Source organism: Cetorhinus maximus, chromosome 11, assembly GCF_964194155.1.
Source record: "Cetorhinus maximus chromosome 11, sCetMax3.hap1.1, whole genome shotgun sequence".
Taxonomy (NCBI): Eukaryota; Metazoa; Chordata; class Chondrichthyes; order Lamniformes; family Cetorhinidae; genus Cetorhinus; species Cetorhinus maximus.
In genome coordinates, this window is record NC_135889.1 from 30,308,201 (window position 1) to 30,332,697 (window position 24,497).

Consider the following 24,497-nt stretch of genomic DNA (forward strand, 5'->3'; position numbering starts at 1 on the left):
ATGAATAGGAACCCATTTCTCCCACACCAATCTTTGAGCCACATCCAGTCTTACTTACCCTACACCAATTTGCATATGGCTCAGGTGGTAATGCGGAGATTATTACCTTTGTGGTTCTGCTTTTAAATTTAGCCCCGAGCTGCTCGTACTCCCTCAGCAGAACCTCTTTCCTAGTCCTACCTATGTCGTTAGTACCTACGTGGACCATAACAACTGGTTCCTTCCTCGCCCACTCCAAGTTCCCCTCCAGCCCAGAAGAGATGTCCTCATCTTTGGCACCAGGTAGGCAACACAGATTTCTGGTCTCTCTGTCTTTGCTGCAGAGAACAGTATCTATTCCCCTAACTATGCTATCCCCTATTACTACTACATTTCTCTTTTCTCCCCCACTTGAATGGCTCTTTGTACCATGGTGCTGTGGTCAGTTCACTTACCCTCCCTGCAGTCTGTGCCCTCGTCCTCACCAGGAGCAAGAACCTTGTACCTATTGGACAAGGTCACTGGCTGAGGCTCCTCCAAAGTTAAATTCTAGATCGCCATACCTGCCTCACTCGCAGTCACACCCTCCTGTCCCTGACCACAGTCCAAATTTAATGTAATTAATCTAAGGGGTGTGACTGTCTCCTGAAACACAGTGTCCAGGTAACTCACTCTCTTCCTGGTGTGCCGCAGTGTCCACAGCTCGGGCTCCAGCTCATTAACTCTGAGCTGAAGTTCCTCAAGTAGACAACACTTGCTGCAGATGTGGTCACCGTGGATCCACCACGGCCGGCGTCCACTAGCCCCCACATTCTACAGCTGCAACATAGCGCCTGCCCAGCCATCTCTATTCTATTTAATTAATTAATTTGGATGTTAAATATTTTAAAAGTGGATTTCTTAACTGTACTCTTCAGCTGTAATAATGTCTCCTGATTTAAGCCACTTGGTCAATCAAAAGAGACATGGAAGAGATACCCACCAATGACCTACTTATTTCCCTTTGACCTCACACTTCAGATCTGCCAGGTAGAAACAGGCTGAACGGGTTCTCTGACGCTGATTTTTATCTCCCCCTGTCCTTCTCACTGTGGACTGGGGGAATTATCACACAGCATAGAAGGTATTTTGGGATTCCTCCCCTTAGACTGACTGATATGGACTCTAGCCCTCAACCATTTGAAGCCAATTCTTTGCTTGGATTGCCCAAGCTAAGGCAGATGTTTACTTGCAATTTGGTTGGTCGATCTTATGTAATATCTCATTGCTCACTATGTGATTTCTTTAACAGAGTCTATTACTGAAAAGACTTTCAGCTGCAGTGTTCATAACTACAATGTTCCTATTTTCACACGTCTCTATACACGTCATTGGAAAGTTCCCCTTGTCGTTTGTCAGGAATTTAGCTGGTGCTCCCTGTTCAGTCACAATCCATTCTTCCATGATTTTATCTACAGTCTCTCTTGTCTTTATTACTGTAGGAACACAGCATCTGGTTGTTTATAAGATGCACACCTTAAATCCATAGCTACTACTCCATTAAAGTCTTGTGCTAATGGGTGAATTACAATAGACTGTGGCAGTGTCTTCTGATACTATTTGCATTTTTCACACTTTTCCCTAATCTCTTCAATGAGTTTTGTACACTCATCTTCAACCAACCCTGCATCCTTTAGTGGGATTTTTAATCTGTGACAAGAGGGATAAACAAGTTGTTGTTTTTTTTCTCTCAAACTCTGAACACCTCATGCCATTAACATTTCTTTAATATCCTGATTAGAGGTACTAGGTTTTGTTAAAGGGGTGCAATAATGTCCTGATTGGGTAACTTGCAAATCTACTGACTTTCCAAAGAAAATTGCTTGATCATGTTCCAGGTCCAATTTGATTTTGCCTTTTTCATGGAAGGCTTGCTAAACAGCAAGGGTGTCTCACTAGATACATCTGTACTCTTTTCAGTGACCTCAATGTGTTGTCATCCCGAAACTGAAGCAAGAAGAATTTTTATATTACTTACTACTGAGTGAATCTAAATATCATTTTAACCAATCTGTTCCACATACCAGTGATGTGCAACTACAGTCCAGCATGGTGTAATTAAATGAATCTGCGACTAGTACATTCTTTAATGGACTATAGCTTCTTGTGACCAGTACAATTCCCTCAGGCTGATCAATATCATCATCTTCCACTTCCAAACTTTCTGTATCATGCATCGCTTCAAAAACCCTGTTATTCCACTTTGGACAGTTTATCACATAATGATATTTCAAGTGTTACACCCACATGAGGAGGAGTAAACATTGACTCCCCTAATTTACCACTCCAAGTCTGACTGTAACAGGGTTAGTTGTGAATTTAGTGAAGAAGTGCTTGCCAATGCTGCAGGAGCACCTCTATGTACACTTTCAGGTTATAAAGAATTAATCAGACATGTCTTCTGAGTTTAAATCAAAGAACAAGGTACATTTATTGAACCTATCTCGGATATTAAAGAAAAATAACCCTCATCCATGCATCTCACATGTTCTCTGGACCTACATACACGCTAATACAGATGGTAGAATATGAGGATAGTCTTAAAGATTTTTTTACAATTCAAGAGGAAAGCAAACAATCAAAAAAAGAGCCAGTTAACTGTCCCTTGGCTGCTCTGGATGTGGTGCCGTTGCAGCCATTTTGTTCATTTGTCTTCCTGGCTGCAGCGGATTTCCATGTTTTATCCCCAAAATATCTTGGTTTTCAGTAGATTTTCTCTTCTTGGAATGGTTATTCTGCAATATACGTGCGTAACACTTCCGAGAAAAAGGCAGCAAGACATGGTCTTTCCAGCCTTTCAGTATAGCACTTCCATCTCTGATAAACAGCTCTTAAAAAGCTCTGGTGGTTGTATATTCCAGAAGAATTCAATTACCATATCTGCTATAGTCATTTTATTGGAGAATAGGTATTTACATTTTTGATGTCTCATCTCGGAAACTTTTGAAGAGTAATAGTGTAAAAGTCACACACTCAGGGGAGGGGGTTGGTTTTGAGAGTTGAGACTTTTCATCCCACTTGGGGTGGAATGCAAGTTGTATATTTGGCTGGCTAGCAATCTTTCCAGTGTCTTAATGGGATTACAGTTTATTAAAATATGGCCAGAAAAGATGCATTAGAAATTGTACCTTTCTCTTTAAAGAAAAAACACATCCTTGTAACCCATGTCACATCTATGGCACCTGTTAGCAGTTCCACAGGCATTCCTGTGGTTCATTCATCTAGTGTGTTGTCTGCTAGATCTGTCAAAAATGTCTCCATCCTCATTTTCTTTTGCCTGTAATTCTTCTGTTGTACAGACGTCTGTGTGCCATAGCTGAATGATCTCGAAAGTCCATGATCATCGAGTCCTCCACTTTCCTGTGACACAGCCACATATATGTTCATACGTATCCCATTTGTGTCATGAAGGCTTCTGGAAATGACTCTATCCCAGGATTTTTTTAAAGCATCAGACATCTGATTCAAATATGTATGTGTCTTTCTGAGAATCTAACTTCAGTTAAGACCTGGAGTGTGATCAACAATTTGAAACCAAGCACTGCACAGGGAGTTTTCAAATTGAATTTCTGCAATTTAGACTATTAAAATTCATGATATATTCCTCTATGGAATAACTGTCCATCTTTCTAAATCTATCAAAGTCTGACCATGCCTCAAAGGCATTTAAGAGATCATCTTTTAAATTTCATCTGTGAAACTTAATAGAATATCCAAGCCTTCATAAGTGTTTACCTGCCAGGCATCCAACTCTCAAAAACCTTTTCAGTAAGTGACTGCCAAGGCCATACCTCGGCCTGGATTTTCGCTCCTAAGGCAGAAATTTTCCAGCTTGCTGCTCCACCTTGGGAAAAGCTGCCCCAAATGGCTCAATTTTCACTCTGGTTGGGGGACAGGCGCAGGATGGAGTCAGGCCCAAAAACCTCAGAAGCAGTAGAAATGCAGAGGAGGACCCTGCATGGGGAACATGTATCAGGTGGACTATAAGAAATCAACCTGTAAGTAGTTCCTACTGTGAGGCAGCAAGTAGATGGATGTGCTGCTGGTCCTGGAAGGAGACATCTATCGAGTCAGGTGAACACTAACTGTAATCGTTGTCCAACTGACACTGGAAGAGATGGCCCATCATGGGCTTTCCACAGGCAAATGTTGAGAATACTGCTGCCTGTTCATCTTGTAATCTCGAAAGTTAAGGCTGGAAAAGCTTCACAATTCACAGTCATTGAGATGGCATCATGTTGGCAGCATCAGCTGCTCACAACATGCTGCATTGACTCAGGTTAGCATAATACCTCAGGGGATGATTGATAGACACCACATGCAGAGCCTTTGCCCTTCCACCTACCCTATTTTCACTCATCTCTCAGGATGCAGCCATGTAATTAAACATTACACAGTATCTTCACAGCTGCACACTGTAATGGCAGAACAGTGTGACTCAGAGGCTCACTCAGTAGCCTGGAGCAGTCTGTTCACAATATGAGCACTGATCTCCATGAAATACATGAGTTGCATTCCCATATTAGGGCATTCTCACTGGTGGCACAACAGTTTCTGGAATTGATGACTGCTGTGCCCCAGCTCACCCATCTGAAGGCCATCCTAGGGCTATGGAAGTTAGTGAGGAGGGTGAAGGAGAGCATCTGAGAGCATCTCCGTACCCTCATCATCTTCTAACTCCTCAGCCCTTCCATCAGAACCCTCGTCTGTGGTACATGTCCCAGTGACAATGGCTGCCCCTGCAGAAAAGCAGAGGCCGCAGTCTGAGATTGATCCCCAGTGGATTCATGCATGACAAGGCTGCCACCATGCTCCTTAATGTCATATAGCAGGAGAGATGAGCAGCCTGTCTCCACCTCCTTCAAGGCAACACGGGGAGACATAACATAAGGAGTGTTTGTGAGTGCAGGACGCCGTGGTAACTCTATTACTGATGGGTTTACCACAGCACAAAGAAGGTTTTGGTCTGTTTTTGTACACGAGTACCCTCAATTAGGATGTTAACAGAAAATATAAGGATCTTACCATTGGCACTGGAGTCAGCATCCTAAAGTCCATCTCTTATCACGCCATCAGGAGCAAGGGTGTGCTCATGCATGTCTCGAAATGGAAAGGTGTTTTCTTATCTGGACCTTTGGATAAGGTAGTTGCACACCAAGGATTGTGGATTGGAAGGCTCATTGCAGTTTTCCCTCAAAAGCAATGATTAGACTCAATGATCAAACCCAGTTTATCAGGTGCACGTCAAACATGAATGATGTGTTGAAGACAGTCATCCACACGTGATTATTACAGTGACTAAAGTGGATTTCCTGCATGGCAGGTGCCATGTATGCTCCAGGGAAGCATGCTTGTGTGGTTTTTCCACTACATTTGAGACCTTTGTCTTCTAGGTTGTAGAGGCTGTGGGTTCACAGGGACCTTAGGGTGTTTGGCAGCATTGTGTGTTACAGATACCACACATTCCTCACACTGTACACCCATGGTGGATGGATAATGTGGAAGGAGTGGCAAACACATCTGTGGCATCATCCTGCACAATGTGCAGTCACTACAATACTGTTGGCGCATACAATCATATCTACAAGTTTTGTGTCTTAAGTCATACTTCCTACTGACAACCTTGGCATAGTGGGCATAGTTTGACTAAACACAAGGTGATGGTTTCCACGGCTCTTTGATAGCCTCTAACATAAATGTGCATGGTCTATATTGTGAAGGACTTCTGGACTACATTGAGGCCAAGGGTGGTGATGATGTTGGATGTAGCCATGTTGATCACACTGACTTTCAGTTGGTTTTCTGTTTTGTTGAGGATGGGCATTTCTCTGAAAAAGTGCATCTTCCATGTTAATGATCAATTACGTGGAAGCTGCTCGCTGGGGACTGGCTGGTGTACTTTGTTACATATCATATTGCACACCGAGGAGAAACAGCTCTGTATTGAGAAGTTTCTGGTGATTACCCGCTCCTGTAAGGAATTGGCAGTGGGTACATGGGCCTGCCCTTCAGGTGGTCTCCCATTACCTCCCTCCTCCGCCCCCTGTGTCATTCATCTCCATTACCTTGGACTTTGGCCTCCTCCTCCTATTTGTTGCCCTCTTCAGATGAGCTAACCACAATGCCGGCTTCTGTCCCTTCTGCTTGTAGGTGCTTACTGTGCAGCATGCAGCACACCATGACTATTCCGGAGACACTTGCAGGGGAATACTGGAGAGCTCCTGCAGAACAGTTGAGGCATCTCAAGCACATCTTCAAAATGCCAACAGCCTGCTCAACAATGTTGCTGCTATTGTACTCCCTTTCGGGTTCCATCTGCCTAAAGGGGGACATCAATCAACTTCCTGAGGGATATCCCTTGTTCCCCAGAAGCCAGCCACAGACATGTATTGGGGTTTGGAAAAGCTGAGGCTGCTGCGAATGAGTTTAAATGAGTCATGGCAGCTTCCTGGATAACATGCACGTATGTGTAAGAACACCTGCACATTCAAGGAATGGAAGGATTTCCTACTAATGGAAGTCTTGGGTTCATAACTTGATGAAGTAGGTGCAATAATCTAAAGCTCTCTGTACTTGAGGGATGACTGCTATTTCTGCAAAGCCCCTGGCCCCCTGCGCCTGTACTGATGTATCCATTGGGAAATTTATGTGCTCCCCGACCCAAGCAAAGAGTGCATCTGCTATGGCTTTGATGCTGTGGGTGGCTGATTGTAAAATGCCGCAGAGGTCTGGAATTCCAGACTCCTGGAATGACCCTACCATATAAAAATTGAGAGTCACTGTGTCCTTGCCACTGGCAGGGCATGTTGATCTGTTGACTGTGATGCCAGATCTTGCTGCACCATGGCACAAACCGCTGTGACCATTTCTTGGGATACTCTCAGCTTTTGTCTATGCTGATTATGGCCAGATATGACCTTGCATTCGGTAGACCCTTAGGAATAGCATAGTTGGGGAATAGATACTGTTCTCAGCAGCAAAGACTGAGAGCCCCGAAGGCTGTGTTGCCTACCTGGTGCCAAGGTTAAGGGCATCTCTTCTGGGCTGGAGAGGAGCTTGGAATGGGAGTGCGAGGGGAAGGATCCAGTTGTCGTGGTCCACATAAGTACCAATGACATAGATAGCACTAGGAAAGAGGTTTTACTGAGTGACAAGCAGCTCGGGGCTAAATTAAAAAGCAGAATGACAAAGGTTAATAATCTTTGGATTACTACCTGAGCCATGTGCAAATTGGCATAGGGTAAATAAGACTAGAGAAGTAAATGTGTGGTTCAAAGGTTGGTGTGGGAGAAATGGGTTCCAATTCATGGGGCACTGGTACCAGTACCGGGGAAGAAGAGAGCTGTTCAGTTGGGACGGGCTTCATTTGAACCATGCCAGGACCAGTGTCCTGGAAGATCGTATAACTAGCGTTGCAGATAGGGCTTTAAACTAATCAGTGGGTGGGAGGGTTCAATTGAAGGGACATTTAGAAAACCAAAAATAATCGAGAGAGCAGAGGTGCAGGATAGTGAAGAGGCGAACAATAATCAAAGTGTGACAGGAAGGGGAAGAAAATGTAAGCAGAAGAGTGCAGCGGAAATTAGAACCAGAATGAGTAATAGTGGTAAAAAGTCAAAGCTTAAGGCTCTTTATCTGCATGCAACCGGCATTTGTAACAAGATAGATGAGTTGACGGCACAAATAGAAATAAACGGGTATAACTTGATAGCTATTACAGAGATGTGGTTGCAGGGTGACCAAGACTGGGAACTAAATATTCAAGGATATTCGATGTTCTGGAAAAATAGTCAAAAAGGAAAAGGAGGTGGGGTAAAGGAAGGTATCAGTGAGTAGTGATATTGGCGCAATAGATCGTGATATGGAAATAAGGAACAGCAAGGGGAAGAAGTCACAAGTGGGAGTCATCTATAGGCTCCAGAAGAGTTGCCTCACTGTAGGGCAAAGTATAAATCAGGAAATAATGGAGGTATGTCAGATGGGCGCTATCATTGCCATGGGCGATTTTAACCTGCATGTTGACTGGACAAATCCGATTGGCAGGGTAACATGGAGGATGAATTTGTAGAGTGCATCAGGGATTGTTTCTTAGAGCAATATGTTGCAGAACCTACACAGGAACAGGCTATTTTAGATCTAGAGTGTAGATTTAGAGTGTAATGTATCCAAATTTGCTGATGGTACAAAAATAGATGGGAGGGCATGTTGTGATGAGGACATAAGGAATCTGCAAGGGGATATAGACAGGTTGAGTGAGTGGGCAAAAACTTGGCAGATGGAGTTTAATGTAGGAAAGTGTGAAGTCTTGCACTTTGGTAGGAAAAATCAAAAGGCAGACTATTATTTAAATGGAGAGAGACTCCAAAAAAGTGCAGCATAGAGGGAACTGGGTGTTCTTGTGCACGAAACACAAAAAGTTAGCATGCAGGTGCAGCAAGTAATTAAGAAGGCAAATGGAACGTTGGCCTGAATTGCAAGAGGGTTGGAGTTTAAAAATAGGGAAGTCTTGTTACAACTGTACAGGGTGTTGGTGAGGCCGCACCTAAAGTAGTGTGTACAGTTTTGGTCCCCATATTTAAGGAAGGATATATTGGCATTGGAGGTGGTTCAAAAAAGATTCACTAGGCTGATTCCTGGGATGAATCAGTTGACTTATCAAGAACGGCCCAACAGGTTAGGCCTTTATTCATTAGAGTTTAGAAGAACAAGGGGTGATCTTATTGAAACGTAGGTCTGCATGCATCTCTGGGTTCTGCTGAACCAGGGTCTCCATGTCATCCACCATCCTCCCTATGGAGACCTTCATATATGCATATGTGGGCACCACTTCATCAGAGAGCAGGTGAATACACTCCTCCAACTTGCGTGACACTCTGAGAGCTTCCAACAGCTCTGTATGATGTTCCCCTGCTTTCTGCTGAGTCTCCTGGATGAGTTGAATAGCCAAATCCAGAGGCCCATCATCTGACTCGGATCTCACAGATGCCTCTTCCCTATCAGTCCTCTGAATGCCAAGGAGCTCGGCTGAACTTGCCTCCTCCTGTTGCGGACACGTGTCTGTGCGGTGACCACCGATTTGTGAACTCAAGCCTGCTCTAAATCTAGGTCCTTTTTTGAGGTGTATGTCTCTGGACTGATGGAGGGTGTGGGTAAGTGCTGAGACAGGTCTTCCAGGCTGTTTATTTCCAGCTCTTCAATGGAGGAGGCTGGAGGTGAGGACCTGGATGGAGCTGAGGGACTGGTTGGCTGAGGGTATTGCTCGCTTGGCAGAGCTCCCTGTGAACCCAAGTAGAGAAAATTAGTGCATGTCAGCAGAATCAAAAACAGGAGAGAGAGCACTCTCAGTTGCATTGAGGGAGGAATAATGTGATGCAGGATCCTGACTAGGGTGTTTGCCGCCGACCTCACGGTCGCAGCAGGCAGGGTCCACATCCTCACCAGTCAGCACAATGGCATGCTCCTCAAAGTAATTGAGGGGCCTAATGTGGGCCATTACACCTCAGTCAGGGACTTCTCCCTGCTGTTGTGAGCCAGCTTCTCCTGCATGAAAACAGATGGGGAGAGTGAGAGCAGGACACATGACGCTGCATGGAATGTTTGTGTGGTGAGCGGAGACATGGGTGGGATGAGGACACGAGCTCCAGAGATATGAGCCTGAGGAAGGTATGAAGGTGTGTGAGAGTGTCAGTGGTGTTGTCCCTTGAGGTGTGAGATCCCTATGGATATGTGATGGGTTTGGTTTGTGAGAGTGATGAGAAGAGTGACTTACCCTGTTGGAACAGATGAGACTATTCATCCTGTTGCCGCACTGGGTGGCTGTTCTTTTTTGCAGGGTACTGATGCTGACCACTGCAGCCACTGCCTCCCATGCAGGATTAGTGATGTCGCTGCCCATCCTGTGGCCAGAGCTGGGGTAGAGGACATCACGGCAGGCCACCACTGCGTCCAAAAGATGCTTGATGGACACTCATTAAGCTGGGAGCGGGGGTGAGGGGGGTTGGTGGTGGTGGTTTTGTTGCAGTCTTCTTGCCTTTCGGGACCTTTCTTCTTTGTAGCACTCCTGGGCTGGAAGCACTGAGAGGTGTGCGTTCAGTTGCACTTTCAATATGGTGCTCGGCATGATGAAGCGGTGAAGTGATGGTGTGGCAGGCAAATGACAGCCCGCCTGCCATTGCAATGGTGTGTTTTCTGGGAATGTACAATTGATGAGGCGGGATTGGGGTGATACAGCGTGAAAGGCCGTTATTGCGGCCGGCGAGTAAAATGTCTTTTTTCCTGCCCGCTACCGCACTTCGTGCAAATCTGGGATGATTCCGCGCATTCAGTTTTTTATTTCTTCAGACAGTTCCTTGATTGTGTAATTGCAGACATTCGAGTGAGTGATAAATTGGGTGGGTGTGTGGTATCGGTCTCAGGCTAACGTGCTACAGTACACCCACTGTGTACCAGTGTTTTGGGAACGCTTCTGAAATAAATTGCAATAAACGTTTCCAAAAAGATTAAACTGCTGCACCTTTCTGGGTTTCTCAAGTTAGTATTTCTCCAACAGACATTTTCATTCAAATGGAAGACGCAGCAGTGTTCATTTGTACCACATAAAATACTAGTTTCCTGCTTTAAAAGGACAATCTCTTCATAACAAAAAGTTTAGAAAATCTCTTTGTTTGCTCACAAGCACAATGGTGGGAATTACCTTGGGCCTGCTCCTCTGCCAGAACATAACTTTCCCAGTCGGATCGCTTCTGAGGAAATTCACCCCCATTGTGATCCACATCTTATTGCATGTGAAAGTATAATGGTGAAAATGAAACAGTCAGTCTGACCCTTCAATGAAAAAAAAGTACACTGAGCTTTTTCGCATTTAAATGGAGATCGTGCACTTTACAAGACAGAATTAATTAAACTATAAATGCAACTGTCCAAACAAGAATCTGTTGCATGGACAGGTTCACAATGAAAGGGAGGACATTTATTTATAATAAATTTGAGGGAAAGCTAGAACGAATATATGCTGCATTCATATATTCAGGGTGTCCCAAAGTACTTTACATGCAATGAATTACTTTGGAAGTGCAATTACTGTAATGTAGGAAAGTGTGCCAGGCAAAAGGTGCATACAGAATCCCACAAACAGCAAATTGCTGTACAAAAAGCAGAGAGAAAAATAAAACCCTGCAAATGTTGGAAATTGGATACAAAACCAGAAAATGCTGGCGACACTCAGCAGATTAATCAGCACCTGTGGAGAGAACTAAGGGGTTAACGTTCCAGGTGCAAGCCCTTCATCATATTGCTGCGTTTTTTTTTTGTATTGTAGAGATTATTTTACAGGTGCGAGTGTTGATTTAGTATTCTAAATATAGAATTTCCTGATAATAAACTGGAAATGATTTGTCAGTAAGCTTACAGTTCTGAAAGGCTGTAGTAGTTAATCCTTCAGTATGAATTGCAACATGCAAAGATATCCTCGGGTCATTTTTAGGCAGTAATTTAATCTTTATCAATGTTGCAAGAATTCCCTTGTAAGTACTCTCAGGTATGTATTCTGCCTGTAGTCTGTTTAACTAACCTAAAATCAATACCCACAATAACACAAACTGAGAATAGACTGATGAAATAAAAGGCTTCACTTCTGGCAGATTTCAGTATAACAAAGGCTGTGGTTGTGCAAACATTTGAGATATTGGCATGGGGACATTGGGCATTTTTCACACTTTTAACAACATAGTGCAAATAGGATATTTGTGATAAATGAGATAAATAAATCTAAGCCATCTTCTGAAAAATGTCCAACATTTCTTTTTCCAGAGTTCATACATTTGTGCAATACAAACATTGTAAAGACCAAAGTTTGCATGTTGCTGAATCCTTTACATTTCTAACTTCATTCTCATTTGATTTGTGTTCCATTTTCATATTGCTTCACATCCATGCATATGGATTGTTTAAAAATTAGGTAACTGTGTCATTAAAGACTACTTTAAAACCTGGGCAAAGATTTTTAAATTTGTAACTATTTCAACATTTTTACCCCGCTTATTGATTTCAGTCAATATCCTGCACAAGTTTAATTTTCTCACTTCCTTACTCCTCTGGTGATGCAGTGAATATAAAAGTTCTATGGTTTGCTGTTCTATTTGTCTACGAGTACTGGCTTATTCAACCTTTTGGAGCTGGCAGATTGGGGTTCGATGCACGTGTCTTAATCAGTGACTTAACCAGTGAATGTGTTGCACACAATTACAAGCTTTGTTTACTTGATGTGATTCCCTCCCCATTCCATTTACAAAAATCCAAAATCTTGCACAAAAAATGACACCTGAATATAGAGAAATGCAGTCCCCACCCCCCCATGCAAGAAATACAAACCCTCCTTTTTGCAGAAAATAGATGGTTAAGAGGTAATCTGACAAGAGGTCTTTTAAATTATTTGAAGGAGCTTGATAATGTACAGGGAAAGATGTTTCTTTGTGGGTGAGACCAAAACTATGGTCATAAATATAAGATAGCTAGTTACAAATCCAGTGAGGATTTTGGGGGAAACATCTTTACTCAGATAGTGGTGAGCCTATGGAACTTGTTACCACATGAGTGGTTGAGGCAAATAGCACAGAGGGACTTAATGAGAAGCTAGATAAGTACATGAGGGAAAGGAATAGAATATATGCTGATAGGCCTAGATTACGTAGAAAGTTTCTGTGGACCATAGCTGCTGTTTTGGTCTGTCGTGTATAGTGTTGGTCTTTCTACCTGAGGAAGGATATATTTATTTTAGAGGGGTACAACGTGGGTTCACTGCATTAATTTGTGGGATGAGAGGGTTATCCTATTTGAAAAGTAGAATGAGTTTATATTCTCTGGAGTTCAGAAGAATGGAAGCAATCTCATCGAAATATATAACATTCTTAAAGGGCCTGACAGGGTGGATGCTGAAAGCCTGATTCCGCTACTTGATAACCTAGAATTAGGTGCTACTATCTCTGAATTCAGGGCTTGCCATTTAAGACTGAGACATGGAGCAATTTCTTAACTCAAAAGGTTATGAATCTTTGGAATTGTCAATCCCACAGGATTGTGAATGCTCGGCCATTGAGTATATTCAAGACTGAGATTAATAGATTTTTGATGACTAGGGAATCAAGGGATTTGAGATGGTGTGGGAAAGTGGAGTTGAGCCAAAGTTCATCCATGATCTTATTGACTGGTGCAGCAGGCCTAAGGGCTATATCCTCCTATTTCTCATGCTCCTGTGATGTATGTTTTGCGTAATTCTATGTAAAACACAAAAAAAACTTCTCTGCAGATTGTGTGGCTGCCTGAACCCTGTTTAACTTTTTGTTCTTCTCTTCTTGGCCAGCTCCACCATGCTCCACTGTCCTCGAATAATCCCCATCCCTTCCCCCGCTAGTGCCCCCAACTTCCCTTCCTCATTGCGATATCCAGTCCTGCCACTCATTTTGTTTCTGCTGCCTTCCTCTCGGTCATCGCCAGCTTTGTATACACACTGCTGCTGGAAGTTTGAACACTAGGAAGTTATAACCACGGTCCTTTAATATTCCTAGGTCTGGAGGACTGGCCTTTCCCAATGATAAATCCACCAGTCCATGAGCAACCTTCTCCAATCCAACAGGCCCAAGAAGTTTAAATACCAACATTTCCCTTCAATTGGGGACATTGTACTTGTTTGTCACTGTGGCTTGATATGTACTTCATTGAAATTTGAATGTACCTTTTGCACATTGCTCAGACTCAGGATAACAACTGTCCCGTATTTTGAGGGATTGTTCCTTATTTTGACTGTTAGCCTTGCAGGGATGCCTGTTGTTCCGTATTCCTAGGACAACCGGTGGGAGACTGACCCTAGCAGTCTACATTGAGTGATTCAAGCGGGACTGCAAGTCTGTGAGTTGGCCAGCAGAGAGATGCTAACGTTGTGACTCCACAAATTGTAAATTTTGGATGCTTTAAACCCCACTCCCTACTCTTATGGTCATCAGAAACCACCCCTGCACCCCCCACCTCCATCTGCCCCTGCTCTCATGCTCACCAGAAATTCCATCCTCTCCCCTGCTCAATTGGTCACCAGCACTCCCTGCCCATGGTCGCAGTGTCCCTCATTTTATTTCATTGAAGCATACAATTCTTACAGGGATCGACAGGATAAATGCAGGATGTTTTCCCTGGCTGAGGTAGAGGTTGCGGGGGAAGGGGTTGGTCTAGAAGCAGGGGACACAGTCTCAGAATAAGAGATAGGCCATTTAGGACCAAAATGAGGAGGAGATTTTTCACTCACAGGGTGGTGAATTTTTGGAATTTTCTACCCCAAAAGTATGTGAATACTCATCATTCAGTATATTCAAGACTGAGATTGACAAGTTTCTAGATATTAAAGATATCAGGCCCTTCGGTCCATCGTGTCTGTGCCAGCCATCAAGTATCTATCTTTTCTAATCCCTTTTCCAGCACTTAGCCTGTTGACCTGTATGCTATGGCATTTCAAGTGTTCATCTAAATACTTAAATGTTGTGAGGGTTCCTGCCTCTATCACCCCCTCAGGCAGTGTGTTCCAGATTCCAACCATCCTTGGTGAAAAATTTTTTCCTCTGAACCTCTTACCCCTTACCTTAAATCTATGCCTCTAGTTAATGACACGGGGTAGATAGGAAGAAACTTTTCCCCTATCTATGTCCCTCATAATTTTGTATACCTCTATCAGGTCCTCCCTCAGCCTTCTCTGCTTTAAGGAAAACAACCCTAGCCTATCCAGTCTCTCTTCACAGCTGAAATGCTCCAGCCCAGGCAACATCCTGGTGAATCTCCTCTGCACCCTCTCCAGCGCACTGACATCCCTCCTATAGTGTGGCGACCAGAACTGTACACAGCACCCTAGCCGTGGCCTAACTAGCATTTTATATAGCTCCAATATAACCTCGCTGCTCTTATATTCTATGCCTTGGCTAATAAAGGCAAGTATCCCATATGCCTTCTTAACCGCCTTATTAGCCTGTGCTGCTGCCTTCAGGGATCTATGGATATGTACACCAAGGTTCCTCTGATCCTCTGTACTTCCTAGGGTCCTACCATTCATTGTGTAGTCCCTTGCTGAGTTAGTCCTCCCAAAATGCATCACCTCACACTTCTCAGGATTAAATTCCACTTGCCACTGTTCTGCCCATCTATATCATCCTGTAATCTAAGGCTTTCCTCATCACTATTTACAACACCACCAATTTTCATGTCATCTGTGAACTTACTGATCATACCTCCTATATTCACATCTAAATCATTAATGTACACTACAAGCAGCAAGGATCCCAGCACTGATCCCTGCCATACATCACTTGTCACAGGTTTCCAATTGCAAAAACAACCTTTGACCATCACCCTTTGCTTCCTGCCACTAAGCCAATTTTGGATCCAATTTGCCAAATTGCCCTGGATTCCATGGGCTCTTACCTTCTTGACCAGTCTCCCATGCGGGACCTTTTCAAAAGCCTAAGTCCACGTAGACTCCATCAGCTACACTACCCTCATCGAAACAACTAGTCACCTACTCAAAATTCAATCAAATTTGTGAGACATGATCTCCTCCTGACAAAGCCATGCCGAATATCAATGATTAATCCCTGCCTCTCCAAGTAGAGATTAATCCTGTCCCTCAGAATTTTTTCCAATAGTTTTCCTATTACTAATGTTAGACTTTCTTGCCTGTAATTATCTGGTTTATCCCTACTACCCTTCTTAAATAACCACATTCGCTGTCCTCCAGTCCTCTGGCACCTTTCCTGTGGCCACAGAGGATTTGAAAGTTAGCATCAGAGCCCCTGCAATCTCCTCCCTTGCCTCACATAGCAGCCTGGAATACATCTCACCTGGGCCTGGGGATTCATCCACTTTTAAGCCCGCTAAAACCTCCTCCCTTTCAATGATAATTTGTTCAAGTGTATCACAGTCCCCCTCCCTGATTTCTACACCTACATCATCCTTCTCCATAGTGAACACAGATGAAAAGTAAGCATTTAAAACCTTACCTATGTCCTCTGGCTCCATGCACAGATTGCCACTTAGGGACTAAAGGGGCCCTACTCTTTCCTTGGTTATCCTCTTGCCCTTAATATATTTATAAAATGCCTTGGGATTTTCCTTTATCTTGACCACCAGTGTTTTTTCATGCCCCCTCTTCGCTCTCCTAATTACTTTTTTAAGTACCCCCCTACACTTTCTATATTCCTCTAGGACTTCCGTTGTTTTCAGCCCTCTGTATCTGCCATAAGCCTCCTTTTTTCTCTTTATCCAATCCTCAAAATGGTGTTGAGGTAGAAGATCAACCATGATCTGGTGAAATGGCAGAGCAGGCTTGAGGGGCTGAATGGTCTGCTCCTATTTCCTAGGTTCCTATTTTATTTCACACGAGTTGGTCACTCTGTGCTCAGAAGTATAGAGCATGCCAGCTTTTTCCAAATTGCGACTTCAAATATCTGTGAGAGCAACATGTTGTGCATAAATAACAGATTTCAACAATGGCTCTAATACACAAAAGCGTGAAAAGGTGAAGTCTACCAATTACAATACGGAGTGTCCCCTTCAAGTATTTCATCTCATCAAGAGAAAATGGGAGACCCTTGAGAGAATAAATACATATCATCCCTTACTATTGGCACAGCACTAGGAAGAAACTGTCTATCCCTCCATTAACTCCTTTGCCTCTCTGATTCTCTGTCCTCCCAAATTTTGACTGGGCTTTCAGTGACCCTTCCTAATCTCTCCCTATTGCTCAGCAGGTATTCCCCAGTCTCTTATCATTTGTGAACTGCCATGGGACATTGTTTTACATTGCAGAAAAGGAGAAAGTAATAAAAGTGAAATGAAACATATAGCACATTTTAAAATTATGATGGGAGTTTGTGAAATTCTTCATAAAATAGATCATTTTAATTTTAAATATTCATGGAAATTAATTCATTTTCACTGCTCAATAAATAATCATTCCCATTGTGATACTGCAGAGTAGCTCCATTCAAAAGAGAGAAATCTGGCACACAGTCCTCCCAGGATTGTCCTTCCCCTACCCTCCCAAAACAATAGCCTATGTTTGACATTTTAGTGAGTTTGTTGAGAATATGTTTTAACAGCATGGGCCTTTAACACTTTAATCCAGACAGATTATCTTTAATTAAAGATAGTATTTGAATGGCATTTTTCTGTAGAAATATTTCTCAAATGGTGCCTAATGGAGTGAGAAGCATTCGAAATTGTACAGCCATCTCATACTGAATCAGGTAATTTCAGTTCAATATAGTTCCCCTTTAGATCTCTTTGGTCTTGAACCTGATAATTTAAAAAGAATGACCAAACGAGGAGTCAGCAAGTCATGATAACTCAGCTCCTGACATACGAACATACGAATTAGCAGCAGGAGTAGGCCACTTGGGTCCTTGAGCCTGCTGCTCCATTCAATAAGATCATAACTCAACCCCACATTCCTGCCTACTCCCGATAACCTTTCAATCCCTTTTATTTAAGAATCTATCTAGCTCTGTCTTAAAAATATTCAAACACTCTGCTTCCACGGCCTTTTATGGAAGGGAGTTCCAAAGACTCACGACCCTCAGAGAAAAAGACATTAACACAGCCTTGGCTCAACATGGAAAAAAGAGCTGAACTCCAGAGGTGAGGTGAGAGTCACTGGCCTTGACATCAAGGTAGCATTTGACCGAGTGTGGCATCAGGGAGCCTGAGAAAAACTGGAGTCAATGGGAATCAGGGGGAAAACTCTCTGGTTGGAGTCATACCTAGCACAATGGAAGGTGGTGCGGTTGTTGGAGGTCAATCATTTCAATTTCAGAACATTACCCTGAGAAAGTCCAGCAGTGGTGTCCTGGGCCCAACCATCTTCAGCTGCTTCATCAATGTCCTTCCTTCCAACATAAGGCCAGAAGTGGGGATGTTCGCTGATGATTGCAGCATGTTCAGCACCATTAAAGAATTGCAAGATACTGAAGCAGTCCATGTCCAAATGCAACAAACCTGGACAATATCTAGGCTTGGGCTGACAAGTGGCAAGTAGCATTCGCATCACGCAAGTGCCAGGCAATGACCATCTCCAACAAGAGAGTATCTAACTATTGCCCCTTGACATTCAATGGCATTACCTTTGCTGAATGCCCCACTATCAACATCCTGGGGGTCACCATTGACCAGAAACTGAACTGAACTAGCCGTATAAATACTGTGGCTACAAAAGCAGATCAGAGGCTAGAAATCCTGCAGTGAGTAGCTCACCACCTGACTCCCCAAAGCCTGTTCACCATCTACAAGGCACAGGTCAGGAGTGTGATGGAATACTCTCCACTTGCCTGGCTGAGTGCAGCTCCAACAAAACTCAGGAAGCTTGACACCATCCAGGACAAAGCAGCCCACTAGACTGGCACCCCATCCACAAACATTCACTCCCTCCACCACCGATGCACAGAGGCAGCAGTGTTTGCCATCTACAAGATGCACTGCAGGAACTCCCCAAGGCTCCTTAGACAGGACCTTCCAAACCCATGACCACTACCATCTAGAAGGACAAGGACAGCAGACACATGGGAACACCGTCACCTGGAAGTTCCCTTCCAAGACGCTCACCATCCTGACTTGGAAATATATTGCCGTTTCTTTACTGTCGCTGGGTCAAAACCCTGGAACTCCCTCCCTAGCAGCACTGTAGGTCTGCCTCCTCCACATGGACTACAGCGATTCAAGATGGCAGCTCACCACCACCTTCTCAAGGGCAATTAGGGATGGGCAATAAATGCTGGCCCAGCCGGTGACATCTACATCCCATGAATGAATTTTAAAAATCCCAAATTTGATCCTCAATTTGGGCTGAATTATGTGCTCTTTGGTGTAGCAATGGAAGGATTTTGCAATTAGCTCAGCAGACTGGTTCAGGGAGATTAAAACTCAGTCAGGGTTCTGGTCATGATTGTAATCAACGACATTTGTCGGAAGTCACCTGGGCATAGGCAGAATTGAGCTCGATTCTGACCTTGCTTGTGCTTGAGTGGTCTATCAACATTCATACATGACCAATGGTCACTAAGGTGAGGTATTGGAGGACCCCTGGCAACTCTGGTTCCACACCCAAGCAAAAAATCAGAAATGCTGGAAATTCTCAGCAGGCCAGGCAGCATCTGTGAAGAGCGAGAAACAAAGTTAATGTTTCAGGTCAATGACTTTCATGAGAATTAGAAAAGGTTAAAGGTGCAATCAATTTTAAGCAAGTACAAAAGGAATGGAAAAAGGGGTCTTTTGTGAAAGGGTAGAAGGCAGGATAAATTTAATGACAAAAGGGATGATGGTGCAAGGCAAAAGTAATGGGCCAAGTAAAGAAACAAAAGATGTGTAGCGAGGAAGTGTATATGGGAAACAACAGAATCATTACCAAAAATCGCTGTCCAAAATAAATGGGCACAGAGGTTATGTTGGACTAGATGTTGAGTCTGAAACGTTGCAAAGTGCCTAATCAAAAGATGAGGCACTCTTCCTCAAGCTTACACTGAGCTTCATTGGAACAATGAAGGAGGCTGCGGACAAAGAGTTCAGAGTGGAAGTGGGCAGACAATTAAAATGGCAGATGACTGGAAACTTGGCATCATGATTTTGCACTGTAAGGAAGAGTTTCACAAAGTGATCATCCAATTGACATTTTGTCTTCCCAGTGTAGAGGAGGCCACATCGTGAGCAGTGAATATAATATACTAAATTGAAATAATTACAAGTTTCACCTGGAAGGAAAATTTGGGGACCTGGCCAGGAGGGAAGATGGAGATTTTTAAAAAAGCAGGTGTTGCATCTGCTGTGCTTCCATGGGGAATGCCATGGGAAAAAGTTTTGGGAACGATTAAGAAGTTGACCAGGGTGTCACAGAGGGTACAATTCCTTCAGAATGTTGAAAAGGGAGGGGAAGATGTGTTTATTGGTGGCATCAAGCTGGAGGTGACAGAAATGTCAGAGGGTGATTCGTTGAATGTGTAGGCTAGTTAAGCAGAAGTTGAGGGCAGTGTTTCTGGGGAGGGGTGGGGAAGGGTGAGAGCAGAAGTGCAGGAAATGGAACAGATGGTTTGCTCTCATCTTTCCCTCCCTCTCCAGATCATGATGTTAATCCATGTCCTCACCTTCCCCCCCACCAGCCTCCACTATTTCCACCTCCTCCAGCTTGGTGCCACTACCAAAGACCAAGCGCATCTGCCCTCCCATCCACTTTTAGCATTCCGGAGATTAACATCTCCTCGACACCTCAGTCAACTCTTCAATCACCCCCAACACCCCTCCCCTTCCCATAACATCACCCCATGGAAGTACAGAAGACGCAACACCTGCTTTTTTTCCTCCTCTTTTCCTATTGTCCAAGGCCTCAAACACTTCTTCCAGCTGAAACAGTGATTTATTTGAACTGATTTCAATTTAGTATACTGTATTCACTGCTCATAATGCAGTTTCCTCTACACTGGGGAAACCAAAGACAGATTGGGTGACTGCTTTGTGGTGCACCTCCATTCAGTCCACAAGAGTGACCCTGAGCTTCCAGTTACCTGTAATTTTCGTTCTTTGCCCCATTCTTGCTCTGACCGCTCTGTTGTTGACCTCCTACACTGTTCTAATGAAATTCAGTGGAATCTCGAGGAAAAGCACCTCAATTTTCATTCAGGCACTTTACAGCCTTTCGGGCTCAACATTGAGTTAAATCTCAGGTCATGGCTTCTGCCCCCATTCTTTTTTTGGGTGACAGCTGATGGTGATGTTTCTGCTCATCCCATTTACACCTCCTCGAGACAAATCTTTTGTTTCTTTACTTGTCCCATTGCCATTTCCTTTTGTCTTTCACCATCATCCCTTTTGTCCTCTAACCACTACCCCATCACAGAGAGGGTAGTCTTTCACCCCAACATCCCTTGCTCTTTTCTTCCCTCCCAACTTTTCCTGTCTCTATATTTGCCAAAAACTTATTACATTTCTATCTTTTTTCAGTCCGGATGAAAGGTCATCAACTTGAAACATTTCTGTTTCTTGCTCCACAAATACTACCAGACTGAGTTTTTCTGGAATTCTCTGTTTCATTTAGAGATTTCCAGCATTGGCAGTGTTTTGATTTTTGTCAAGTTGGGTCAACATCCTGGAACTACAGCAATGTGGTTATACCTACACCACATAGACTGCAGAGGTGCATGAAGGCGACTCACCAGCACCTTCTCGAGTGCAATTAGGAACGGACAATAAAGACTGCCTTCATCAGCGACACTCACATATCAGGAACAAATGAAAAAAAAATACAGAAATCAATGGCTTCAGCAGGCGAGGGGAGAAGAGAAAATTGGCAAGAGCTTTAAAAAAGTATGTGATAAAGTGCTTTATATTTACTTATTTTATTTTACTGAGAAAAGATTAACTGTGAACCCCCACATGTCGAGTTCTCAATTTTGTTCGGACCTTTAGGGATGCTGTCAAGGTGATTCGCACAGTTTTAGAAAGAAAAGGTAGAAAGTAAATAAGTAATTCCAACCCATGCCATCCTTGTACGTTATTAACCTGGCATGAACAAAATTTAAAAAGAACTTATCACTAAATAGAGAAAAGTAAGATGTTCCAAAATGCTAATGAAACAAAAACATTATCCATTACATTCTGTCTGGTTGAATAATCTGTTTTTCAGTGACTAATTTCTCACTCCCCAGGGGAAATGTACAGTGACAATATGGTAGGACAGATGGCACTGATGTCTACACACTGATGAAAAATCCTGCTTGATTCCTGAAAAGATCTTTGCATTTGTAGGCTAAAAAAAAAACATACTAGATGAACAAGTATTTATCAGTAAGTATTTGACGTTTTGTAATACAGAACTTGAGTATTGCTGAAAAAAGAGATTTTTTCAGCGAAGCTTTGCATCTTGCACTCATCCAGACAATTCGCAAGAATACCAAATGCAAAGGGGACAACAATTTATACTGTATGAGAAGAGAGAGATGATTGGTTGGCAAGTGGACTGTATGGAATCTATGGAATGGTATGAACTATATGTTGTCTTTGATGGAATGACACCTTCTACCCCTTGCATATTTCTGATATGTGGATGATATGTTTGCTATATTTAGGTCTGCAGCTGCATGTAATAATTTTGTTATCGTTTGAATGGGCTCCATCATGCGCTCAAATTCACCTTTGAAATGGAGCAATTAAATGAATTCCCTTTCCTTAACGTACTAGTTGGGAAATCTGCTGGGGGTTCTCTACTATGGTCTACCACAAGCCTACCTTCATTGGTCAATATGCGCACTGGGATTCTTACAATTCCATATATTATAACACTGGCTTTATTGGAAGCCTCGTAAATAGGTCCTGAGCCATATGCTCACCATGCAAGCTTGATACCGAAATGGGGCACATCAAAAACATCCTGTGGTGTAATAGCTACCCTGATCAGATCATTTCATGCTACATAGGGCCATCACTTCTGGCCCTGAAAAGTGCCCAGTCTACCTCAGATTACCCTGGAAGGGCAAGGTATCTCAAAAATTTGAGCAACAGCTAGCTATTTCACGCTGCTTCTATGCAATAGCAACACGAGTGGTGTTCACCACTAACAGGATGCTGCCATTCAGTCAAAAAGCCGTTTTGACTATCACACAAATGAGTATGGTGTATGAATTTCAGTGTCAGTGTGATGCAAGGTATGTAGGCCGTACATCCCAAAGATTGGCGGATCGTATCAAACAGCAAATTTCTTCCAATATTCGCAACGGGCAAGGTACAGACCGTACCCAACCAGCCTATGCATGCAAAACTCAAAACACAGTGTCCAACATTAGCTTTGATTCTGCGATTGACAACATTTGCTAAATAATCCTCAGTACGCTAAGAATTGCACTGACAACCAGTTTAAGATATCAGTCAGGCTTGCGGTGTGGCGTACTTACATGTACTGGAAACTACATATATTAGTACACAGGGCCCTGTTCTTTGCAGACAAAATGAACATGTACACTCATTGTGCCTGTTTCAGCTAAACAAAATAAGTGATAGCCATTCACTGGTTCATTCCTCGGGGCAATGCCTTGACCAATCAGAGTCAAGCTGCCCGGTTTAAATTTCAAACAATGTTTGGCAATTAACTGCCAGTCACCATCAACTGGTGCATTTTCCATGGCAATACCTCTATCAATCAGAGTCCACTTGCCAACCAATCAGCACTCTCTTCTCTTCCGTATGATTTGTTGTTCCCTTTACATTTTGTATTCTTGTGAATTGACCTGATGAATGCAAGGCGAAATACTGCGACAAAAAAAATATCCTTTTTTCAGCAATTTAAAATTTTGTTATCTTCCAGTGCAGGGTCAAGGAACCAAAACCTCTCATGCAACTTAGCATTATATTTTAGGCTGAGAAATCATAATTTATTCAAACCTTTATTTTCAGAAAGTACTGATGTTACCAGCAGATGATCAGAAGTTGTATGATACAGTTTTAATTACCAAACATATTTGCTGGCTTTTCAGCACAAACAGGGAACTAATTCAAAGTTGTAATCTATTGTCAGGACTCAAGTAATGTTCACAACTAATTTTCCCATTTTAGTATGAAGTTCCAATTATAATGGAGCCTTCTAATTCATTCCCAGTATCATTTTAATGTCATTTGGAACTCCCATGTTATACAATTATCTCTTGAAAATGTTGCATTCTTTCCAGATTAATGCTGATGATGTTATTACCAAAGAAGAACAGATATACCTTCTTTTTGCAGAAAAGGCAAACTGTGATCTACATATATTGAATCAAACTGAAGAAGGTAGGACTTTGTTACAGTGTTTAATTTGTTTCTCTATCAAACAATTATGTCATGTTATGAGTTTAATTTTTATTTGTCTTTGCGGGAATGTGAAAACCAGAGGTAATATTAGAGGGGAAAACCGAAGCTTGCAGAAAACTGCGAGGTAGCACTAGAGTAGGAAATAGTCAGGTATTAGGTGGGTTCAGAGTAAGAGGGAATGTAATAAGGTCTAAATTAGGTTTTCTGTGTATGTATGTGAATGTGCAGAGTCTGGTAAATTAGATTGTTGAGCTGCAGGCGCAAATATGATGTCATGGCAATAACAAGGACCTGGCTCAAAAAAAGGGCAGGACTGGGCAAAATATTACTGGTGACAGGTATTCAGGAAAGCTAGGGAAAGAAAGGAAGGAATATTTAATCAAGGAGAGCATTACAATATAGGAGAGTGAGGATGTCCCAGGGTAGTCAAGGACAGAATCTCTTTGGCTAGAACTAAGGAACAATATACTACTGGGTACATTAAATAGACCGCCAACTAGAGGAATAAATTTGCAAGGCAATTGCAAAGAGGTGTAAGGATTATCGAGAAGTTATAATGGTGGATTTTATCTAAATATAGGCTGGAATAGTAATAGTGTAAAGGGCAGAGAGGGACAAAGGTTTCT

At 42.9% G+C, this 24,497-nt stretch overlaps 1 protein-coding gene across 1 annotated transcript in view; it reads left to right on the forward strand.

Moving 5' to 3' along the window:
* LOC144686262 (parathyroid hormone 2 receptor-like) overlaps window positions 1-24,497 on the forward strand; it is a 241,849-nt gene that overhangs the window by 25,498 nt on the left and 191,854 nt on the right. Inside the window, exon 2 of the mRNA XM_078551351.1 lies at window positions 23,751-23,850. Coding sequence (XP_078407477.1) covers window positions 23,751-23,850 — 100 coding nt within the window. The remainder of the gene's footprint in view (window positions 1-23,750; window positions 23,851-24,497) is intronic.